This window comes from Rhizophagus irregularis, chromosome 24 (assembly GCF_026210795.1).
Source record: "Rhizophagus irregularis chromosome 24, complete sequence".
NCBI lineage: Eukaryota > Fungi > Glomeromycota > Glomeromycetes > Glomerales > Glomeraceae > Rhizophagus > Rhizophagus irregularis.
In genome coordinates this window covers 1,070,760-1,086,957 of record NC_089452.1, presented here as the reverse complement: position 1 = coordinate 1,086,957, position 16,198 = coordinate 1,070,760, and the positions used below count along the sequence as shown (strand labels likewise).

The following is a 16,198-nucleotide window of genomic DNA, read 5'->3' as shown; positions in this document are numbered from 1 at the left end:
TTTTGGATATAAAGTTTTTGTTATTTTTTAGAGCATTTGAATATTTTGGTGTATATTTTGCAATTATTATCAGTGTTGGAAAAAAGATTTTTTCTTTTTATTAGTCATATTCATTATTATAATAAGTTTTGCACATGCATTTTATATTTTATTATCACCAAAATCTGAATTTTCACTTAAACAACATACAAATAATGATGATCCGAATAATCCTTGGAATTTAGCTCCTAGTTATAATCAAGTAATTGATAATGATGGAAATATAAACTCTAACCCATTTATGATTCAAATGCCTGATAAAAATACAAACATGTTTATAGATATTAGAACTTCTCTTTTTGCTATATATTTATTTTTAGCAGGTACAGTATATTTAAATCTTTCATAATTATATACAGTATAAGTATTTTCTAATATTTTTAAGCAATTCTTCTTTCTTATCAATAGGTGATTCAAGTGCATTATCCAATTGGTCATATGCAGATAATCCATCAATTGCAATATTGATTGTTTTATTTTCCCTCTTGATTGTTGTATATCTTATGAACTTGTTAATTGGATTGCTCAATATTGCAATTGAAGAAGATAATAATAGAGTCTCATATTTGATACAGAAGGCAGAAGTAAATAATATTAATATTGATCATTCTATTTTCTATAAATATACTGAATATACTGATATTTATCAATTTTTACTTTTTAAAGATTTTGGCTGAGATTGAGTTATTTTACCTATTACCACATCAGAGACGTTGGCAGGCATGGTTTCCTGAAGTAATGTATGTAATTTTACTTTTTCTTTTAAAAAAAAAATATATATAATGTCATGATTTTATTAATTACTAATCAAATTTATTTTTCAAGACATTATTATGCTGATACTGATAAGACTCGGATAGAAATTGAAAGATTAATTAAAGAGGGTGAATGTGATACTAAGGAATTTTCAGAGATGCAGGAAAGTTTATTAAAACAACTTCAAATTAAACATAATCTTAATGACAATAGGGTAATATTGGAGAAAGTAAAATCTAATGATGAGAAATTAGATAAGTTAGAGAAATTAGAAGAGAAATTAGAGAAATTAGATAAGTTAGAGAAATTAGAAGAGAAATTAGAGAAATTAGATAAGTTAGAGAAATTAGAAGAGAAATTAGAGAAATTAGATAAGTTAGAGAAATTAGAAGAGAAATTAGAGAAATTAGATAAGTTGGAAACATTAGGAAAATCTTATTGTGAGAAATCAGAGAAATCAGATAAGTTGGAAATATTAGGTAAGTTGGAAACATTAGAAAAATCTCATTGTGAAATATTAGTTAAGTTGGAAAAATTATTAGAAAGAAATGATGCTAAATAATTTTTTATACAGTAATATCATATTAGTTTATAATTTGATCAAATATTGATTAAATAAATTTATTTAAATTTCCTAAATTAATTTTTTTTTTAAAAAAAAATTGATAATATTGAAAATTTTCATTAGATAATGCAAATTATTATTATATAACTAATCTTACTAACATGATATGAAAATAAGCTAAAAAAAACTATTTCAACAAATGTTGGTTTTGTTAAAACCAATCGGTATCGTCTGTCATCCGGCATCACTAATTATAGCCAATCACAAGAGTATTCTAAGGAGCACAGATCATCTGATACAATAACTTATAAATGTGCTTACAATAGAAAACACTTTTAGAAATATGTATGTTATATTATCATTTTATTTTTTCTATTTTTATTATACAGAGGAAACTGGGCAGTAAGAACTACATGAAAAACAAAATTTTCTAGTTTATATTTACAAATTATCAAACGATACCCATTCAAGAAATCTGTCACGGTTAACATTTTCCTAGTTCATGTTAATTTCACTATTACAAAATAATAAATAAATAAATTTTACAACAATTGTAAATATTAAATTATAATTCATTTATGAAAATTACTCTTAAAAAATATATTCTGAATACTTTTTTTCTTGATTTGAGTTGTGTCATCTTCGGTATGTGTTTTTTTTCGTTTTGAATAAGTCAAATATTAATGGTAATGACTAACGAAAAATATTTATAGATTGTTTACATATTTTGAAAATAATTATTTTGATCAAAATTTCCAAATTGAAAAAAAATTTTAATATATACTGTATATATAACAAAAAATTTATTACCCTCTTGAATTGTCTGCGCCTGATCTATTCCATGTAGTTTGATTGGCTACTGAGGTCATGTGTGACTAACAAACGATCATTTCAGGACATGGTTAAACCGAACTTATCCATTGTTTCTTATTAACTAAAAATTTTTTTTTTTTGGTTGTTTTCTTTAACAGACCGAGAAATTTTTTTTCTTTCTTTTTACGGGGTTTGAAAACCAGATTAATTATTTTTTTTCACTCTCCAGTTTTTTAAAAACCGGATTTTTTTCTTTTATTTTAAGCTCAGAATTTTTTTAAAAAAAATTTCCTCTTCCTTCCGGTTCTTTTTAAGATTGGTTTTTTTTTTAATAATATTTATTTTCCTTTAACAGTTTTTGTTTTTGTTCTTTTCCCCTTTAGGTTTGTATCAGTGATCTACGATACTCCTTTATTTTCATTTTCATTTTTTTTTTCATTTGTACGAATATATATAGGCGAAAAATAAATTTTGAACACAAGGTCAAAGTCCATTCCCTGAATAGCTCGTTGGGTATCGGAAACAAATAGTTATTCCTTCTTTTTATTTATTTTTTAATTAATTTATAATTTAATGAATTTATTTAATTAAAAAAACAGTGTATAGAGTGTATTTATGGATAATAATGTATTTATTAATAAAAATTCGTATGTAAATTGGGATATTTAGTGTATAGTGTATTCAAACTTTACTGCGAGTTTGAACTTGTTTATTACGTAATTATCTATGGAAAATACATTTATCATTAATGGACTGATGGGAATCGTTGTGGATATTCTGTTTGTATGCCACAATCGGAATCATGTGATATTAACGGTTCATGTGATTTCGACGGCTCTGCTATTTATTTTCGAGCGTCCTTATCCTAGACCCTCCTTAATATGATTGGTTTAATCAGCCACCGAAATCCATTGGACAAGACTTTTCACGATGTACTGTATACACGCGTAAAATTCATAACAACCATAACACTCAGAAAAAATTTTCATAAATTTTTTTTTATAAATATACATTTATACGCGCGTAACACTTTTATCTTAGAAAATTTTCATAAATTTTTTTTATAATACATTATACACTAATACGCGCAAAACATTTATAGAAAATTTCCTGATTTTTAAATTAATTTTTTTATTAAAGAAATATTTCACGAGATACGAAGTATGAGCATTTTTCTTGGTATATTTTATGACAAAAAATTAAACTAAACAATATTAGAAATGTTTATCAAATATTTGACAACTGGGTAAAGAATTATCTATTATATTATTATTTATTCCGTCTCTCCTTACAAAATAACCTTGTATTAAATAATACCATTATTAAAGTGAAAATACTTCACAAATTTCCATTGAAATTTTGTAAATATGAGCATATTTTTTTCTTTTAAGAGAAATACAACATAGTATTATAGAATAGTAAATATATAAGCCTATAACAATAACATATAATTTTTAAATCATGATTTATTGATTCAAAATTTAAATATGGTTTATTTTAATAAATCTTATACTAATCAATAAAATTAGGAGACACATAAATCTCAAATACAGCTTCAAATTAAACGGTAAAAATTTCTTAAATAAAAGAATAAAATTTTATTATAAAAAAATATAGAATTTATTACATTTACTCTAAAATACAACAATTATACCATTCACCATACGATCCTATCAGAGCATCCCATAATTTATATATCAAAAAAGAAGATTACTTAACAAATGAATATTTTAAAATAATTTTACTTATTAAGTCCAATCGAAACCTTCATTTCTTTTTCTCCGCCAATGCATACAGTCAAATTTTTTAATTATACCTTCTTCTTTATATCTTTCTATCATCCTTGAGTCAATACTTACTGGATCGGAAAAGATTTGTAAAAACATAGGATGTCTTCCCTTCCAATTATCAAAAAATAACTTAAAGGATTCTAATTTAGGTAAGCTATCAGAATATAATTTAAATTTAAACAAACTAGTTGATGATGACTTTGATAATATTTCAAATAACTTATTCCAATCAAATTGATTATCATCAATAATGAGATATAATACTTTTAAATACTTACAACTAATTAATAATGTTTCAAATTCTAAAATGCCACAATTACTAATTATTAGTTTTAGATACTTAATATTTGGACAATTTTGATAAATAACTTGAATAAGTTTTTTATTGCTAATTTCATCATGTCTATCATTTCTTATATAATCTAATTTAATTTCAACAAGAAATCCTTTTGTATTCATTATTAAGCTTGTTAAAGCTTCAATTGGAATATTATTAGATTTTAAAACTTGCAAAAAAGGAAAAGATAAATTTTCTAAGTAATTCAATGAAGCGACACATTGTGCAGCACAAGTCAATTCTAATTCCTTTAAATTTATAAAAGATGAAAGAATATTTGTTGAGGGTCGTCTTGTAATCTTAAAATATTGTATGGTACTTGCATGTTTAATTAATGAATTCTCAAGGATTTCGTAAAATGTTCCATCATAATAGAAAGTACGAATTAAACCAACATCAAATAACTTTGTTTGAGCTTCGATAAATTTAACAATTCCATAATTATTATCCACTAACTTAATAAAAAGTTCTAATTTCTTAATTGATTTACATGTTTCTGTTAATATAGATATAATATTATCCTTTATACCAGTACTGCAACTAAGGAATTCAATTTCGGAAAAGCAGCGTTTAGCCTCATGAGTAAGATGTATTTGACTGTCGAAATTTTGGTATATATAAAGATGAGTATATTTCATATTTTCATTAATTAAAAGATTTAATACTTCGTTTTGAACATTTAAATTTTTATCTTTTTCATAGATATCATTATTATTAATGATTATTCTTTGAACTATATCTAAATTTAAATGTCTACAATAACGAATATAATTAAATGAAAGCTTTTTATAAAAATTGGTCAATAACTTATATTCCCTTATTTTGTTTCTTGATACATTTGATAAATGTGATATTATTACTTTTGATAATAACTTTTCATTCTTCTCTTTTAAATTTTTCCAAGGATTCTTCCATAAAATTGGAACAGTTGTTTCACACCAAGGTTTGTTAACTAAAAGACATGAATAAAGTGTATTTTTATCATCCTGTATTTCTTCGAATATCAAATAAAGAACATCACTATTTAGATTGGACATTTTTTTTTTTTTAAAAAAAAAACAAAGAAAAAGATTTTTTTCGCCAAAAACAGCTTAAATATTCATTTGCGTTGCACGCCACGTAATTGATGATATCATGATGTACCACAGGGTTAAATATGTAGATCAGAGTATATAGAAAGTGATTGACTAAGTGAGTAACTTAAAGTCACATATTTTTCTTGTGTTACTCATTATAATATAAGGTACGTAACGTCTTACGTTACTCGGTGATACATAGCAAAATTATTAATTTAAATTATGTAACATACAATTGCATAATTATTTCTTGTATCAAATATATAAGGAGGGCAGTGATCATTGTCGGAGTCACGTGATTGACTTTTTTATTTGTTTGTTTCAAAATTTAAAAAAAAAATTATTTATGATGTTTAGTATATATAATGGAAATATAAATCTATGTAAAAAATGTGACAAGGAATGTCATCATGAATAGTGTCTTTTATTAATATTTTTAATTTATAGAATTTTGAAAGTATCTCTTGAAGTGATATGTGATCAATACCCTCTATATATTGGAAATATACTCTTAAATAATTAACTTTAGAAACTGAACTAGTGAAATGAAAAAGTTGACAGTAACGTAAAGTATAAAAAAAATAATGTTATATGCTTTAGCTACCTTACATTACGTACTTAGCCAATCACATCTATCCATTGTCCCGCTATGTAGATCAATTGGTTATTGACTTTTTAATTGATCAATAAATAATTATACCCTGAAATTTTAGGGGGCTTGTATTAAGTTTGCGTAATGTTGTGCGTAATGTGCGTACTGCGTATTGCTTGTACTGCGTATTACTTTTTAGTATTATTATTAACAAAATCTTAGGTTTTTATATTATTATGTCGCTGTCATTTTATAATGTAAAAGCTCATGTAAATATATCTTAGTTTTCCTTGGTTTAATCGAATGCTAATTGCGTCAATACTTTTTTAAAAATAATAAATTGAAATTTGCTCACATAAAAATTTCGAGCATGACAAAACTTTCTAAAAATCATCTGTCAGGTAATTTATTATGCCGTTTATTGGATTATTCTGTTTATTAAACAAAACTATTAAGGTTTTTATAATTTGTAACAGAAAAAAAATTCAGATCATTCAAAACCGGACACTTATAAACTGATGATTTTAAGCCAGTTAGGTGATGTGTAATTTTGACATATATGGAAAAATTATTTTATCACACTGTATAAACATTGTTAATATTCATTTGTAAAAAAAAGAATGGACAATCTATCACAAAATCAATTCATTTATAAACTTTTAAATTAAACATTGAAAAAATGTGGTATTGTAATAGATCAAATTATTAGATATTCATGTCTACAACTCATGAAATATAGGCGTCGTAAAGTATTGATAAACATATGAATTAAAACGACGGATTTTAATGACTTTGATTGTAACATAGTTACTGTATTTAGTAAATTTTAAATTTTACTAAATAGGTAGGGAAAGAAACATTTCTTATCACTAGAAACAGAATGGTAACAGAATCTTAACTAAATAAATGTAAATTTTATTATAAGGTATTATATTATAAAAAAATTAAGCCATAAAACTAAAAAATATTATAATTAGGTAAATATTAGTGCTCCGCATGAGCCGATTGAGCCGTGCTAGCTCAAGCCAGCTTTCGAGCCAGGGAGCCGAGCCGTGACTCGCAATCAATTGAGCTCGGCTCGTTCAACTATGAGCCGGCTCGCGAGCTCTGAAACCAGTAAGCAAAAATGATATTTGCACATGTATTAATCAAGCCAGCTCGAATTCTGGCTTAATTTATTTATCAGTACAAGAAGAAATTGTTCATTACCTCCTATATCCATCTGCTCAGAAGGCTCTATTAAAAATGTATATATCATATACCATTTACAAAATTATCAAATTCTCATCAATGAATATAAATATAACATATTTTATTATTAAGTCCTATTTTCTTTTGCTTGATTTTTCTTTATTATTCCATTTTAAAAAAATTTTAAAAATGAGTAAAAAGCCATATTACTACTACACTTTGAAAGGATAATATTGATAGATAAATTAAAAGTAAACTTTTTTCATTTTTCAAATGCAAACCTTTCTGAATTACACAAATTTTCAAACCCATCTATTATAGTTTAATCAATAGTTAATTTTTACTACAAAAGTATAACTAGTACATTATTTGTAATTGGTGCCAATCAGAAATAAAATGTATTTCGTAACAAAAAATATTATCCGAATCATGCGCGAATTCTGGTACAAAATCTCGAAACTTTAAAATTCCAATGTTACGCAGTACAAGAATGTGACTAATAACATATATTTGTCACGTGATATATTCATCGGGATTTTGGGCGGAACCCGTGTATAGGGTCCATGTATTTTGCCCATCATTAATCAAATTATCTTTATGAAACTTTTATCGTTATTATCACAAGGGCAGTATTCGGCAGTGACCTATGATTAACATTCCCTAGAAAATTACTATTAGCATATTAAAGAAAAAAAAAGTTTTTTTATCGATCCTAATTTAATTAAGTTTTTATGAATAGAACATAGAAAGGTGTTACGCATTGCGATAAATTAATTTTGAAAAAATTTTTATTTGAAAATAAGTACTTTTACGTACTTTTATGTCATATGTAGATATAATGTAACATGAAAATATAATATATTATAAAATACTAACAGCTAATAAGAGCAAAATTTACCCCGTTTATCTTTCTATTAATGTTATCATCTGATATGAACAAAATTTGTTAAAAGAAAAAAAAATATTTATCATAATAAAAATTATTAATAAATAAATAAAATAATTAAAAGGAATTTTATAACATAAGACAAATTACAAAAAATAAAAGAATCCATTTATTTTTACGGATAATTATAATTTGTGGTATGATTTATTGTGCATCCCTGATGGCAAAACGTTCTCCCTTTATAACTAGAGTCAAATTCACAATGAACATATACATCCATTAACAGTGTGACTCTCTCTCCTGGATCGGGAAACAAGAAAGGTTCAAAATTGTCAACACGCGTGTAATCAATTGCTCCTTCATAAACTTCGTCACAAACCGTTTGTGACTCATAATTGCAATCATACATTTGGATCTACGGAATTATCCTCAGAGTAACCATTTACCCATTTACGGCCTTCCCAAATAGTAGCAATCAGGTATTCTGGGTTACCTTTGTAAAATATATAATTACCAATGATCATTGGCCCCTGTTGCAAACAACAAGGGACATGACCAGGATTTGAAACTCTTTGTGGGCCATGTACGGTTACTGAAACCTTATTATCTGACGTAAATTTAGTGTCCAAAATGCTAATATCTTTTATTACGATGAAATAGTATTAAAGTAAAAAAAAAAAATAGATGGTTTGTTAACATCACGCTATCTTGTGCAAGAGTAAAAATCGTTCTTAGATAGCTTACCTGTGCAATCATAATTAAAACCCAAGCAAAGGTATTGGAGAACGTATTAAGAAATACAATAATAAACACGATACATTTCATGATTGATAAATTGTTTGTATAATGGAATTAGAGGGAACTGTGGTTATATTTATATATCAGCAAAATTCAGATCATCGATTGTAATACTAATTAAAATAAATCATCTGAAAAGAAAATTGGAAGTGTAGATCAATAAAAATGCCGATCTTGTATTACGACATTGAATTTCTTATCCATAATCTTTCTAATTAATTAACTTGAAAATAATGAAAATCTAAAAAATATTTGTATTAATAACATATTACTTTAAAAAAAATAAAATTTAAATATTTATCCATTACATTCATTTTAGGCAGCACACGCTTTATATAGGTAATGGTTTATCATTATCCTTTTTTTTTTGTAATACCAATTTTTATATCACCTAATGGAAAAAGAAGCCACCAGGAAAATCCAGGTAAAATTGGATCAAAAATTTTAATATTTTTTTTCTTTTTTCTTTAATAATTTGTATATTTAAATAATTTTTTTCAGAAAATTAATAGTTAAAATAAAAGATAATAGTTATTTCACGGAGAACTGTGGATATCATTGATTTTCATGGCTGTGCCGTGAAAATCTTGAAAATCATGCATGATATTCCACAAATTTGATTCTTTGATTTTTGTACATTCTACAAATTTATTCATACTGCCCTATAAAAAATTTTATCCGTTATTTCTGTACAAACTCCGTAAAAATGAGCCTTTCACGGATCCATTCACGGAAAATGTAAATAATTCGATAAATTCCGTGATATAAGGTTATTAATTCTGGAAATATGAGCTTTTTACGGAAATGAGATGGAATAAACGGATTGACTTTTTTACAGGGCTGGTATCACCATATCTTCTAATAGCGTCTTACAGAATTTAATTTTAAGTAATATTTACTGTAGTGTTGATCTATTGGTTTAGCACTTGATAATAATTATTCCTTCCTCATACTTTATAACTTGAATAAATTTTATCAACCATTTATATTATTTAATGATTGTCACTAATTTTCCTCCAGATTCATCTTTCGCAATACAATATATTTAATATCATAAATTTATTATATGTAATTCACATCATTATTTTTTTTAGTATTTGATATAATACTGTATAGCACTGCCTTAAAATAACAGGAACTGGCGAAAAAAAATCGCGTTAGAAGACAAGATTAAACCGGGAGAACTTGTATTACCTGGAATCGATTCCAGGAGCAGTAGGTGTAAGAATCTCAGCAAATGAGGAATGGGAGAAATATCATGATGTTAATAGAATTTGTTCTTTACGCCTACCAAAAGATGAAAGTAGAAGAGCCGGAAAAGGTGGTTAAATAATGAAGGTAATAAACGGGTGGATACTAGTAATCCTAAAGTTATGAAGAAGAAAAGTAAAATAAATAAACTTTCTTAATATTATTTTTTTGATCGGATAAAAAAAATAAATATATCTCAAGAGGTTGAAACAACGAGGTCAGAGCTTAAAAAGGTCAAGTCAGGCGCCAAAAATTTCAATAAAAGAAAAGGTGCAAACCGACAAAAAAGTGTGACCGAAATTCAGGTTGATCAACTGCCGATCGATAAGATTGAACATCATTATATCAGGTGACACCAATTATTGAGATACTTGTGTATGACATTCCGGCACGATGGAAAGAGGATCAAATTATTAAGATTTTCAAAAACTTGGGACTGGTTAAAAAGATTTCTATCAAGAATCAGTTCAAGTATAAATCGGTTAAGTTGACTATCCATTTGAAGCTGGATCAAGAAAAAGCAGAATGGAGAAATAGATATAGTATAAATATGAAGATGGAGGATAAAGTTTATTGGTTCCAATGGTTCCCAGCTTCTATGAAATTATCAGAAATTAGAGATAGGTTTAAGTTTGTGGCCTATAAAGAGATTAAAGAAGACTGGAGAAATTTATCGGAGGCAGATATTTTAGAAAAGTATAAGGAACAAGGAGGATGGTTTTATGCTAAGGTTATTTTTATTAAAGGAAAGAGATATATATATGCATATTTTGCGAATTTGGATAGATTAGAGAAAGCAGTGGTAGATAGTTTGAGTATGGGCTTGCAGGACGCCTGGATTGTTCCTCAAAAGAAAAAAAATTTTAACACGTTTATTTCCAGTAGGAATGATAATTCACGTCTTGTGAACAATAACGATGATAGTAAAGAGTCATTGGGTATTAGTAGCCATAAGGAGAACAGTTCAGAGCTTAAGTACACGGAAAAAGAGGTGATGGAGATTGTGGAGAAGGCTATTGAAGATCAGCTGAAGGAAAAAGAAATGTTTAAAGAAAATGTAAGTAAGACGGCAAGAGAAATAGCTAGTATGATGGGTTTGAGGATAGATAATATCGACTTTAGTGTTAGCAGTGTAAATAAAGATAGACAAACAGAAGTTTTGTTCAAAGAAATACAAAAAGCTAATGCCGAAAAGTTGATTAATGAACAGAAGTCAAAATCGCCAAAGGTTACGCCAAGTGTGAATGAGGAAGAAGTGGTAGATTTAGTGAATAGGTATAGAAAGGGTGCATTTTCATCTCGTAGCTTAGGAAAAAGTGAAACTATGAAAGGTCACGTGACTGAGGACGAGGTGATAGATGTGATTATGGATGTGAGAAAGAAAAGTACAACTGGTGAGGTGCCAGTTTCTCAAGAGGAGGTAGATTTGTACAATAAGGTTAATCAAGCTTGTTCATCACGTTTACCGCCTGAAATTAAAAAAGAAAAAATTTTGGTAGACGAAAAAGTTGGACATAAGCGAGGAAATCAAGAAGAATTGAGTAGGGGGATTGTTAGTAGTGATGGTACTGATGAAGAGAGCGGATCAGAAAAAACGCCTACAGTAGTAGCGAAAAAAGAAAAATCTGCTCAATGAGGGAAAAGTAAAAAGGGTAGCAAATCGAAGAAAAAGAACAAGAAAGGATGGTAAGTTGGGTAGTAAAGTATCTGCTGTTTGAAGGGTATTAGCATAAATTTTAATTAAAAAGGAGTTAAATTAAAATTAAAAATAGTAAATGCTAGTGTTATTTGATAGATAGTTTATTTCGTTTTATATGTACAATTTGTTTTTTTAGAAGTAGATACTTTATTAGCAGATGTATTACGTCTAAATTATGATAGGTGTTTATACAATTATCATAATATTAATAAAGTTTTAAATAAAAAAAAAAAAAAAAATAAATAAATAAATTTTAAAAAAAATAAAATATGTACTTTACTTATTATTCTAGCTAAAAAATCATAAATATGTTATCCAAATCATGCGCGAAGGATCTGGTACAAACGAAACTTTAAATCCCAATGTTGCGCAGTACAAGAATGTGACTAATAACATATATTTGTCACGTGATATGTCAGTCGGGATTTTGGGGAACCCGTGTATAGGGTCCATGTATTTTGCCAATCACTAATCAACATTATCTTTTATCGTAATTATCACAAGGGCAGTATTCGCCTAGAAAATAACATATTTTAGTGTTAGAAACATTATTATATTAAAGAAAAAAAAAAAAGTTTTTTTATCGATCCTAATTAACATAGTAGAAAGGTGTGACGCATTGTGATAATTAATTTTGAAAAATTTTTTATTTGAAAATAAGTACTTTTTACGTACTTTTATGTCGTAGATATAATGTAACATGAAAATACAATATATGATAAGCTAATAAGAGCAAAATTTACCCTGCTTATCTTTTAATTAATATTATCATTTGAAATAAACAAGATTTGTTGAAAAAAAAAGAAAAATATTAAAAAAAATATTATCATAATAAAAAATATTAATAAATAAATAAAATAATTAAAAGATATTTTATAACATAACAAAAGACAAATTACAAAAAATAAAAGAATCCATTTATTTCTACGGATAATTATAATCTATGAAACTACTTACTGTACACGAAATTTTGACGGCGAACCTGTCAATAAATACAAAAAATTAACGTTGTTTTCGTATATATGTATAACTTATAATATAGGACGTACTTTTTGTTAGTTCGATGGGTTTTAAATTTTCTGTACACACCGTAACATTTGATTTTGGTGTATTAATCATTTCGTTTTCCTGAATTCCTGATATCTTTGGAGCTGCTGCTGTTATAACCTGGGAATGGTAAGGACTCTAAATTGACCCAACAGATAAATAATTAGCCTGATACTTCAAGGGAGCCGACATGATCCATTGTGGGCTATGCATTCCTGAAAGCAAAACGTACTCCCTTTATAACTAGAGTCAAAAACACAATGTGCATATACATCCATTGCTATTATGACACTCTCTCCTGGAGAGGGAAACATTGAAGGATCAAAATAGTCAGCACGCTTGTATTCAATTGCTCCTTGATAAACTTTGTCACAATCCGTTTGTGACCGATATACGCAATCATTTGGATCTACGGAATTATTCTCAGAGTAACCATTTATCCATTGACGGCCTTTCCAAATAGTAGCAATCGGGTCTTTTAGGTTATCTTTATCTTTGTAAAATCTATAATTACCAATGATCATTGGCCCCTGTTGCAAACAACAAGGGACATGACCAGGATTTGAAACTCTTTGTGGGCCATGTACGGTCACTGCGACCTGATGATTTGACGTAAATTCAATGTTTAAAAAGCTAATATCTTTTATTACGATAAAATAGTATTAAAGTAAAAAAAAAATAGATGGTTTATTAACATCATCACGCTATCTTGTGCAAGAGCAAAAATCGTTCTTAGATAGCATACCTGTGCAATCATAATTAAAACCCCAAGCAAAGGTATTGGAAAACGTATTAAGAAATACAATAATAAACACGATACATTTCATGATTGATAAATTATTTGTATAATGAAATTAGAGGGAACTGTGGTTATATTTATATATCAGTAAAATTCAGCTTTTAATTTAGTGCTAAATAAATTTGGGAATATTTTGATTTCATTTTAATACAATTTAACAACGTGTATTTTTAGATTTGTTAATCCTTCAAAAAACCCTGTTTAGAATGAACTGAAACATTTGGAAGAAAAATAAAAACAGAATGAATATGAGAATTATAAGATGCACCTACACGAGCAATGTTTTATTTATCGATTGTAATACTAATTAAAATAAATCATCTGAAAAGAAAATTGGGAAGTGTAGATCAAAATAAAAATGCCGATCTTATATTACGATTAAAATTCCATTGAATTTCTTATCCATAATCTTTCTAATTAACCTTAAAATAATGAAAATCTAAAAAATATTTATACTAATAACATATTACTTTAAAAAATAAAGTTTAAACATTTATCCATTACATTCATTTAATGGTTTATCATTATCCTTTTTTTTGTAATACCGATTTTTATATCACCAAATGGAAAAAGGAAATTCCAGGTAAAATTGGATTAAAAATCTTAATATTTTTTTTCTTTTTTTCTTTTTAATAATTTGTATTAATAGTTATTTCGCGAACTGCGGATATCATTGATTTTCATGGCTGTACCGTGAAAATCATGCATTTCCACAGTAACTCCGTGAAATAACATGTAATTTTATTAAAATCAGATGATCGTATTATAAATTTGATTCATTGAATTTCTACTTTGCATGAGTCATCATAGATAACCTTGTTAGTAATTCAGTCATACTAGTATCACCATATCTTCTACTATTAGCGACCATATCTTCTATTAGCGTCTTACAAAATTTAATTTTTCATATATAATATTAAGTAATATTTACTGCAGTATGATTTATTGGTTTAGCATTTGATAATAATTATTACTTCCTCATACTTTATAACTTGAATAAATTTTATCAACCATTCCATTCACCTTTCGCAATACAATATATTTAATATCGTAAATTTATTATAAGTTATTCACATCAATGTTTTTGTTAATATTTGATATAATACCGTATAGCACTGCCTTAAAATAACAGGAACTGGCGAAACAAATCGCGTTAGAAGACAAGATTAAACCGGGAGAACTTGTATTACCCGGAATCGATTCCAGGAGTAGTAGGTGTAAGAAAGAGGAATGGAAGAAATGTTATGATGTTAATAGAATTTGTTCTTTACGCCTACCAATAATACGAAAGTAGAAGAGCCGGAAAAGGAGGTTAAAGAAGGTAATAAACGGGTGGATACTAGTAATTCCTATAGTTATGAAGAAGAAAAGTAAAATAATAAATTTTCTTAATTTTATTTTTTTGGTCGGGCATGTTTTTGTTATTTTTAAGTTAAAATATGTACTTTACTTATTCTAGCTAAAAAATCACACAAGACATATTTGTTTCAAATAAAAAATAAAAATGTATTTATTTTGATTATTATATTGCCGATCCAGAAAGAATTAAAAATTAAAAATGAAAATCGGAAAAAAGGCGCACCGTCAATTAATCTGATCGTGCCTCATTTTCTTAAAGTCAATTTTCCGATTGGCCATTTCCAGACTGGATCACTATATTTGGGATCCTCCCGAAATCCCGACAACCATAATCCCGATGTGATAAAATCTTGACACTCCTATTCCCGACTAAGACAATATCCCGAATGATTAAAATACCGAAAGAATTATATCCCGAATAGTCCAAAATCTGGAATTCAAAATTCTCGAAAGTTCAAGTTACTGATGAGTCAAAATCCTGACACAATAAAGTTTTTCATGTGACCATTTATGTAATAAATCGTAATGATTGCACAATTGTTAATAATTTGCATAATTTGCCAAGGAGTTATTATGTCAATTACTACTGCGTGATCTCACTATATATTATACTGTAACATGTAAGTCATAAATCAAAATTGCAATTTTTTATCATTTAAATTGGAAATAGTGCATATGTATTGTATATATGATTGTATTAATTGTCGCAAATTATATAATCAGTAGGAAATGATCTTCCTAGTAAACAAAAATCAAAGAGATACTCAAAATTATAATATTGTGTCGGGATTTTGACTCATCAGTAACTTGAACTTTCAGGAAATTTAAATTCTGGATTTTAGACCATTCGGGATATGATACTTTCGGGATTTTGATCGTTCAGTATATGATTGTCTCTGTTAGGAATACGTGCCTCGGGATTTTATCATATCGGGATTGTGCTTGTCGGGATTTCGTGGTAAACCCCTATATTTACACTATAAGCGGATCTACAGAAAATGTCTGGCGTGGCAGGACCCCGATTTATACATAGAAGCTTAGAATGAGCCAAAAAAAAAAAAAAATCATGTAGATCGCTTCCATTTGTGGATAATGCCGACTAGCATTACATAGTACCAGCCGAGCTAATAGCCGAATAAAAAAAAATTACATAAAAAGAATATAAGTTATAAAATTCAGTTTTAAAAAAAACCGGAGCGA

The 16,198-nt window shown here is 27.2% G+C and overlaps 4 protein-coding genes across 4 annotated transcripts; 2 read left to right on the top strand and 2 right to left on the bottom strand.

Moving 5' to 3' along the window:
- Positions 1 to 310: 310 nt before the first annotated feature.
- On the top strand, positions 311 to 1,357 carry OCT59_015954 (uncharacterized protein; the record flags this gene model as incomplete). Its single annotated transcript, XM_025318550.2, has 4 exons — positions 311 to 362; positions 448 to 623; positions 706 to 779; positions 865 to 1,357. The coding sequence occupies 4 exons, from the start codon at positions 311 to 313 to the stop codon at positions 1,355 to 1,357; spliced, it is 795 nt and encodes a 264-aa protein (XP_025175839.2).
- A 2,394-nt stretch (positions 1,358 to 3,751) lies between these two features.
- Positions 3,752 to 5,349, bottom strand: OCT59_015953 (uncharacterized protein). Its single transcript, XM_025318551.2, has one exon. The coding sequence runs from the start codon at positions 5,335 to 5,337 to the stop codon at positions 3,922 to 3,924; it is 1,416 nt and encodes a 471-aa protein (XP_025175840.2). The 5' UTR covers positions 5,338 to 5,349; the 3' UTR covers positions 3,752 to 3,921.
- A 5,295-nt stretch (positions 5,350 to 10,644) lies between these two features.
- On the top strand, positions 10,645 to 11,730 carry OCT59_015952 (uncharacterized protein; the record flags this gene model as incomplete). The annotated part of the gene is made up of 1 exon (XM_025326507.1): positions 10,645 to 11,730. The coding sequence occupies one exon, from the start codon at positions 10,645 to 10,647 to the stop codon at positions 11,728 to 11,730; it is 1,086 nt and encodes a 361-aa protein (XP_025175841.1).
- Positions 11,731 to 12,746: 1,016 nt separating this feature from the next.
- On the bottom strand, positions 12,747 to 13,667 carry OCT59_015951 (uncharacterized protein; the record flags this gene model as incomplete). The annotated part of the gene is made up of 4 exons (XM_066132161.1): positions 12,747 to 12,775; positions 12,843 to 12,950; positions 13,073 to 13,480; positions 13,586 to 13,667. The coding sequence occupies 4 exons, from the start codon at positions 13,665 to 13,667 to the stop codon at positions 12,747 to 12,749; spliced, it is 627 nt and encodes a 208-aa protein (XP_066003177.1).
- Positions 13,668 to 16,198: the final 2,531 nt, after the last annotated feature.

Bases quoted from the DNA above. Each gene is read 5' to 3' on its own strand.
- OCT59_015953 (XM_025318551.2), bottom strand. From the start codon at position 5,337: ATGTCCAATCTAAATAGTGATGTTCTTTATTTGATATTCGAAGAAATA.